Raw genomic sequence first — 8,170 nt, forward strand, 5'->3', positions numbered from 1 at the left:
TATTAAAAGATATATACACGTAATATAAAAATGTACCCGTATTAAAAATATATACATAATAAAAATGCAATCTTTGAAATATTTACATAGTATATACATGCTAAAAAAGTAATAAAAAGATATTAATGATATTACATAGATATATACATATATCAAAATGAACACATGATAATACTAAAAGCATGTACACAATATATAATATATAAAAATATATAAATATAATATTTATAAAAAATACATATACGGTATAATGTTAATATGTATGCATAATATGGGGTATGATATAATATTTAAATGTATATACATGAAATATATATTAATAATAATAATAATAATAATAATAATAATAATAATAATAATAATAATAATAATAATAGTAAAATCGAAGAGCATCTAAACAACATAAATAAATGAACTTTTAGTATAAAAAGTTAAAGGAATAAAGAAATAAGTAGATGAACAAGATAATAAATAAAACAATTTAGTTTGAAATTATAAACAGAAAATAAAATAAATAGAACAAATAAGATAAAAATAACAAATAATATTGATGGAGCAAAAGGACAATGTGATAAGGATATTAATAGTAATAATACAATGAGCAGTTGTAATAAGCCATGAATGTAAAAATAGAGGCAAAAGAATAGTACAAAACAATGGTGAAATAAAATAAAAAAAACAAAATGGAAACTAAAAGAATTTGAATTAACATAAAAAATGAAGTCTAAGGCGTAAAATATAGGTAAATTAATAAATATAAAAATAAAATAAAATATAAGGGGTTGAATTTAAAAAGAGCAAGTAAATAAAATACTAAAGAAAATAAAAATAAAACCAGAATATTGAAAATAATAAAAAAATAAAAAATAAACAAGATTAAATGGTCAAGGAACCGAAAATAAAAAAGAAATGAACTTTAAGGGATAAATTAAAAAGTTAGAATTTGAGCTAAAATGAGATACATGTAAGGGAAGAGGGACTCATATTGTAAATAATGAAAAGAAGTCCATCAAGGATCGAAATGAATCACGCTGAAACAACGAGGGACTAGCTGGAAAATATTCCTAGCCTTTTATGCGCAGTGTTTCGAAGGACCCAGATGTAACCCAAACGAAATCTAAGAGCTAAATTAAAAAAAACAAAAGAAAACAGAAAATGGGGCCTGGTCGAATAGAGTTGCAAAAGAGAAGGACTAATCTAGCAAATCTCCCATTTAGGGATAATGCACACCCCACTCTGCCAAACACACCATTTCATCATCATCATTTAAACCAAAAAAAAAACTTTCCTTTTTTTTATTCCATTACCAACTTTCCCTTTTTTATTCCATTACCAACTTTCTCTTTTTTTTATTTTTTATTTTATTATTCCATTACCAGCCTTCTCCCAACTTTAAATAAAAAGAACAGAGAGCTTCCCTGCTCTCTCCCCCTTTCCCTTCTCTTTTATTTTTTGCTAGGGTTTCAAAGAAACCCATCATTGCCGCCCTTCAACCGCCGCGCCACCACCGCACTCGGTGGCCGGTGATACACCAAAATGGGCTCCTTTAGCTCTCCCCTTTTTTACTTGTTGGAGGCTAGTTCCAAAAACGAAAAGACAAGGGTTCAACTCCCTTTTTAGACTCAACCACGCCGAACGGAGGGAAGGCTCATAACGCGCGACGGGCTTGGTTTCGGTGAGAATCTTTCCTCTTTCCTTTTATTTTTTCTTTTTGTATCTTTGTTTAATAGATTTGTATAAAAAATAAAAGAAATATTAAAGAAGCAAGAAAACGAAAAGCGAAAATAAAGAGAACAAAATCAGAGATCAACCTTCTGTGTCTTTTTTGTTTGATTCCTTGAAAAATACGCGAGTGATACAATTTTTGGATCCCCCCTTTTACTATGAAAAATTGAAGGCTTTATAGCCAAAAACCATACATTTTCTACCTATTTCTTTGCTCCAATTGCAGGTGTTAAAGTTGTGGAGAACGAGGGGCATGAAACATGGGCGAAAACATGGAACGGGGTATACGGGGATCCTGTCTGGAGTGCTGACGTGGGAGTTGAGTTTGTAGTCTGCTGAAAATTTTTGAGATAGTGAGCTGGTAGGGTTAGTTTAGGTTGTGGGTTGATGGGGGTTTTAATTTGGGCCATGTATTATTAATTGGACTGTTTTATTATTTTTTTTTGGATTTTTTTTTGATTTGGGCTCGAGCTAAGGTTGAAATTAGGTTTGGTTTTATTGGGCCCCGGGCAAAATTTGGGCCTTACAATGGGTCAACTCAACAATTTACAAGGTTAATTAATCTATTTTAGACTAAGGTTAATCTCCATTTTCCCTAGACTTTCTGACTTTGTCCTTATGACATTGCGATGTGGCTTACCCTTAGGTAATCGTTAAGGATTAGGCAGATGACATCATGATGTTGCAACTTCGCTCTATTGTTGTGTTTGTTGAACAAACTCGACCCATTTCTTTTTTCTAGATAAGATTTAAGAAAATTTCATAATGACAACAGATTAAGATTATATTCAAATTATTCGACTCTAAAAGAAAAAAAAAAGCAAATTTAGAAACAAAGAAAATGAAAACATAGATAAATAAAGAAAACGAAAGTTAAAAGGTGAAAAATGGGTCAGATAAATTGATAGAGATGGATAGAAGATAGTTGTCTAACTGAACCCTTTTGAGACATAAATACCAATAAATTTAATTATTGACTCTAATCAACCTTCCAAAAAATTAATGTTAAATTGAAAGAAGAATGGATTCCCATGACTCATTAAAAAAAAACTCAAAAAGAAAAATCGCTTCTAAAAAGAAATTAACCACAAGAGTTGAAAATTTTATTAATGAATGAATCCTTTATATAATCTAACTAATTACATCCAAATAAAGCTCTTAAATATAATGAAACCCTAATTAATCTAAACAAGAAGTAATTTTAGTAAATGTTTGGATCCCATTAAAAAAATCATATGTTATTTAAATTTTTATTGAATTGATATTACGGGTTAATCGAGTACCAATTTAGTTGAGAAAAGATTAATTGACCCTCTCTATCAAATGATTATTTTGATGGAAACTAAAACAAACCCATGTTCAATGAATTTATAAACAAGTTCTTTGCCATTGCACCATGAAGAACAATCATAGTGTATTTACTATTCTTAATCGATGCATTTATGTATTTAAATTTCGTTTTACTTATAATTTAATCTAATTTTTTATTTTAATATTGTATATACTGCATGGGTTATTATTAATTAGTTTCAGCCACATGTTTCACTATTTATTATATGTTATTTTTAAACAACCCTATGTTCAAAATAGTAGTTTTCACATGCATATAAAATTTCTAGTAATTATCTTATATTTAAATAATATATAATTTGCATTAAGGAGTATTACTTTTAGCTTTAATGTATGAAAATATTTATAGATATTAATTGTAATTAAAAGATTTCTAATGTTTATAATCATCTATTCTTTTGTGTTTTTTGGAATAAGACTAATTGAAAAATGTGTATTATTGAATTTTTTAGGATTAACCTTTAAATATGGGAAGGTTAAATTTGTCATAATGCTAATTAAAAAAAGGTCATGTCAATAATTAAAATATTAAATATCAATAATTTAGTGACTAAAATAAAATATTTTTAAACTTGAGTGATCAAAATAAAAATATGAGTGACTCTTGATGAAATTTACCTTTTATTATTTTAATACTAAAATGAAGTTAGGCAAGCAACATGTCTTAAAAATAAAATAAAAAGATTTGATTGATATTTAGAAATTTAAGATACATATCTTCTTGAATTGGAAAATATATAAACATACACAATTAAACTTGTAGTATTCCTTGACAATCCCTCATAAAATGGTAGCTGCGAACACTACTTCATGGTTTCTTTGCTTCTTTTTCAGCCTGAAACAACAAATAATTTAGCAATAAATGAGAGAGACGGGGTAAAAGTATTATAGAGATCTTTACTCAGAAAATAGGTAAACTAGATTAAAGAGTAAATTGATCATTTCTGTTAAAATTTCATTCATTTCTACTGTTAAAAACTAGCGTGGCTAATAGAATAACCAAACACGCCAAGAACCAGCTTTTAACAATAGAAAGGACTCATTTTCACATTTTTTGAATACAAAAGACAAAATGCAATCTAAGGAGTTTATATAAAACAAGTTACCGCTTTGATAATTCGCTCAAAGGCAGGCCATCCATGCTTGTCAACGTATTCAGCCACATATTTCCTAGCATCTAAGCTGATCATCTGGAGGATCTTCTTTTGATCCTCTGAATAATTTGAGCCCACAAATCCTCCAAATTTTATGTATTTTCTTATATGCTTTTCATATATATAAGCTGCTCCATTGAATATAGGCAACACCAACCACATACACAATACCAGCTTCATGTACGGCCACAATGGGACCCTGTTTTTTTTCATTTTTATTATATAAATTATAACACATGATTCAACCATAATAGCTTGGATGATGGAATAATGGTTTACTACTTACCAAGCCAGGATTCTCCAAAATGAAAGCTCAAATAGGGTAATGAAGGAATATATAATCCAATAGGTTAACCATTGTTGGTCATCTACCATTGATGGACTTTCTATTGCTCGGATCGAGGCATATCTGTTCGTCCGTACACATTGTTCAGAGTTAATTTTTTTTTTATAAATCAAGACTAAATTGACATAATTTATAAATGTTAAGAATTAAAGTTATCATTATTAAGGGTAAAGCTAAGAATTTTCTTTAAAAAGACCGAGATAATGTTATAAAATTTGGGAAGGGACAAATCTAAAAATCTTATATAAAAGTGTTTATAATTTCTTTTAAAAAATCAATTGAATTTTTTAATTTTAAGAAAGGGCTAAAAAGCAATTTTTTTTAGCTTTTATGCTAAATTTAAAGGCTAGCAGTGAAAAAAAACACAATTGAATAGTTGAATAATTATTATTTAACTTTTCATAATTATATGATAAAAAATTTACTAATAATTGAGTGACTACTAGCATAATTTACTTTTTTTAATATTTATATTTAAAAGAAGTTGAACCTAATTATTTTTGAAAATATTGACAATTGCTTTACTTACAATGGATAAAGAAGCATCACTCCAGGCCTGTGTCACAGAGAAAACAAAATGATTAGACCTTTAATAATCCAGGTTCTAAAAATTATTTTCATTTTATTTTATATAAAATTATGTTAAATATATTATTATTTGTTACAAATAATCATTGTATTATATCATAATATCCTAAATTAAAATTGTTCACAGGCCGATTTAAGTTCAATCAGATTTAAGCATGATACTAATACACTCTATGTTTGTCCAAAATCGGCATTGGGGTTGAAACATTAAAAAAAAGAGAATAGAAAAGAAAGAAAATACCCGATGATTGCATCTAGACGTTTGGCAATTACTGTAAGAACACCCATATGAGCAGAAAGGTTTGAAGGCAAAGAAGAAAATTGAGTGATAGAATGAAGGAATGAAAGTATTGCAGCATTACTTAAAGCTTTGTGGGGGGTTTGATGATGAAAGTAAAGAATATGTCTTTTCTCTCATAACAAGAAAACACAAGTTTAATTCCAACACCTTTATTCAAAAAGGTGGAATATATGCCTTTCTTTCCCCTTTTCCTCAACATTAACACTAATTTTGTACAAATTCTTAACTTTTCTTGGAATCTGGAAAATTAAATTTTTTATGGAGATACTTGTGTTAAAAGATATTTTGTATTTTGTATTTTGTATTTTTATTAAAAAAAATCGGAAAAATTTGTTTTTTAGACCAAAGAGCAAACCGGTCATTTTGTTAAAAATTCTATCAATTTCTATTGTTAAAAATCAATCTTTATACGCTAGAATGAGGTACATGTGGCACGTCATGTTAAACTGTCTGGCTATTCCATCAACCATACCAGTTTTTACCAGTAGAAATAAATGCAAATTTTAATAGAAAGGACTCGCTTGCTCTTTAAGTTAACGTCCAGGGTTTGACTTCTAGTATAGAGACGTCTATGGTACTTTTACCTAAAATAAACAAGCTCCAATCGAATGAGTAATCCCCATTTTACCCTTTTCACTTAGACTTATGCATGGTTCGAAGGCCCGTCCAAAAAGTAGGAGGGTTTGGGCAAAAAAATAAAGTCCATTTAAAAAACGGGTTAGGCATCGAGTAAGGCTTTTTTGGCCCGAGCTTAGTCTAAATTTGTAAAAAGAAAACAAAATTATGTTGTTTTCTTGTTGTTTTCCCACTATTTTGCTATTGTCTTTTTTTTTGGTTATTTTCTCTCTGTTTTGTTGTCATTTAATTACTTTTTTGCTACTATTTTGTTTTATTGTCTAAATATTGTATAATTCTTATTTTATTGTTAATTTTGCTACTATTTTAAGACATTTGCTTGTTAAGTTGCACCTATCTTAGTGTTATTTAAATATAAAGTTTTTAAAATTTATTTTAATTTATTGAGAAATATTTATTTTAATGTTTTTAGTGTATTTAATGTATTATACTTTAAAACAAATTATAAAAAATTTAATACTGGTGAGTCGGACCGGGCTTGAGTTTTACCATTTTTATTCACAAACAAATTTAGAATTAATTCAACTTGGGTCCAGCTTAATGCATTATTCTTCCAATGAATACATTTATATCTTTATCCGTAGAGTCAACTGCTCAGTAGCCAAGGCTAGCCCATCTTCTCAATTGGAATTGTAAACGACATAATAATCATTCTAAATATTTGAATGCTCACTTTAATCCTTTTAAGGAATTATTTACTGAAGTAAGTTGTCTTTTTCACAATATAACTATTCTTGCAGTGCCACTTATCATCAGTTTGAACTTAGACAATTAATGAGCTAATTTTATTTCCCCTCAAGGAGTAATTTTGAAACAAACCCTTTTATTTGGGCGAGAGTGATATAAATATTGAAAAGTCATTTAGAAAACATGTTAGAGTTGGTGTAGCATAATTTTTTTTTAAAAAAATGTACTTTTATTATGATATCTAAAGTAATAAATCTAATTAAATAAATGCATTTGATCGAGGCTATAGGAAAATTTTCTTGTCACAAGAGCCTCTAGGAAGGTGCTCGATCTTTTTGATTAACCAAAATTGAAGTTGGAGTGCTTTAAGCTTGGAACCAATCAATCTTCTTTGTTATCTTCAAACTCATTATTACTTACAGAGTGAAAGAACTAAACACAAAACAAAAGTCGAGATTCCACTAGGAAGAGCTTTATGCAAACCTCTATGTGATCTGAAACCAAAATTTAAACTTCTAGATTGGAATTATAATTGATGGATGATTACAATTATAATTTCTCCCAATCTAGAACCCCAAATTGAGAAAATTAGAATTTATTTGAGTACAAGAAAAGTTACTCTAATAAAAATTCACTAATTTTTTGCTGAATTTCCTTTAGTATTTTCTATTATATGATTTTTGGCTAAGATTGGGTAAATATAGAAGAAAATATACAAAAGTTTAAATTTTCATTTGTTTTCTTAATTAATTAAATAAGAGGAGTTTTAGTCCGAGTAAAAATTTTAGAGGGCACCAAATTGGTAGCGTACATAGGATAATATTCCCATTATCGTAGCATGTTGTACCTTGTTTAGGCCGATTGGGTCAAGTCGAATCCGATCTAATTTTTCAAGCTTACCTTTCTTGATTTAAAATAATAAAAAATCAAATCAAAATATTTAATTAACTAAGCAATTAACTATTTCTCCAAAAATTAATTATTAAAAATAATTAATTACTTTGATTAATTAATTCTACTTAAATAATATACACAACCAATTATGACAACTTTATTATATTAAAATTTATGCATAAATTATTTAATTATTTGAATGAAATTAAACTATAATGACTACATAATTTAATTTTCTCTTTGAATTTAATTATTTAATCTTAAGACATGTCATGTCATACATAAGTCGTACCCAACATACCAACTTTCGACACATTATCTTAAGAGCAAAGGTTTTCAATATATCAAAGTACATGAGTCATTCACACATGTTTATTCACTTAGCATTTGGGTTAGTTACGCCATGAACATCACAAGTAAATTACTCCATAAATAAATTTAGGATAAATTCAACTTAGATCATGTCCTATAAATTGTCAATCTTTACAA

General features: G+C 27.9%; 1 protein-coding gene across 1 annotated transcript; it reads right to left on the minus strand.

The window, feature by feature from the left end:
* Window positions 1-3,739: 3,739 nt before the first annotated feature.
* Window positions 3,740-5,522, minus strand: LOC108456371 (HVA22-like protein f). Its single transcript, XM_017754965.2, has 5 exons — window positions 5,405-5,522; window positions 5,105-5,131; window positions 4,516-4,638; window positions 4,182-4,428; window positions 3,740-3,910 (listed from the first exon to the last, which is right to left on the minus strand). Exons 1-5 carry the CDS (start codon window positions 5,449-5,451, stop codon window positions 3,884-3,886), a joined length of 471 nt encoding a protein of 156 aa, XP_017610454.1. The 5' UTR covers window positions 5,452-5,522; the 3' UTR covers window positions 3,740-3,883.
* Window positions 5,523-8,170: the final 2,648 nt, after the last annotated feature.

The sequence above is a fragment of the Gossypium arboreum genome, chromosome 9 (genome assembly GCF_025698485.1).
Source record: "Gossypium arboreum isolate Shixiya-1 chromosome 9, ASM2569848v2, whole genome shotgun sequence".
NCBI classification, from domain to species: domain Eukaryota; kingdom Viridiplantae; phylum Streptophyta; class Magnoliopsida; order Malvales; family Malvaceae; genus Gossypium; species Gossypium arboreum.

Coding starts and splice junctions, on each gene's coding strand:
- LOC108456371 (XM_017754965.2), bottom strand. CDS start 5,451: ATGGGTGTTCTTACAGTAATTGCCAAACGTCTAGATGCAATCATCGG. Junction 4,639..5,104: donor GTGATGCTTCTTTATCCATT/GTAAGTAAAGCA, acceptor ACGGACGAACAG/ATATGCCTCGATCCGAGCAA. Junction 4,429..4,515: donor TTTTGGAGAATCCTGGCTTG/GTAAGTAGTAAA, acceptor GAAAAAAAACAG/GGTCCCATTGTGGCCGTACA.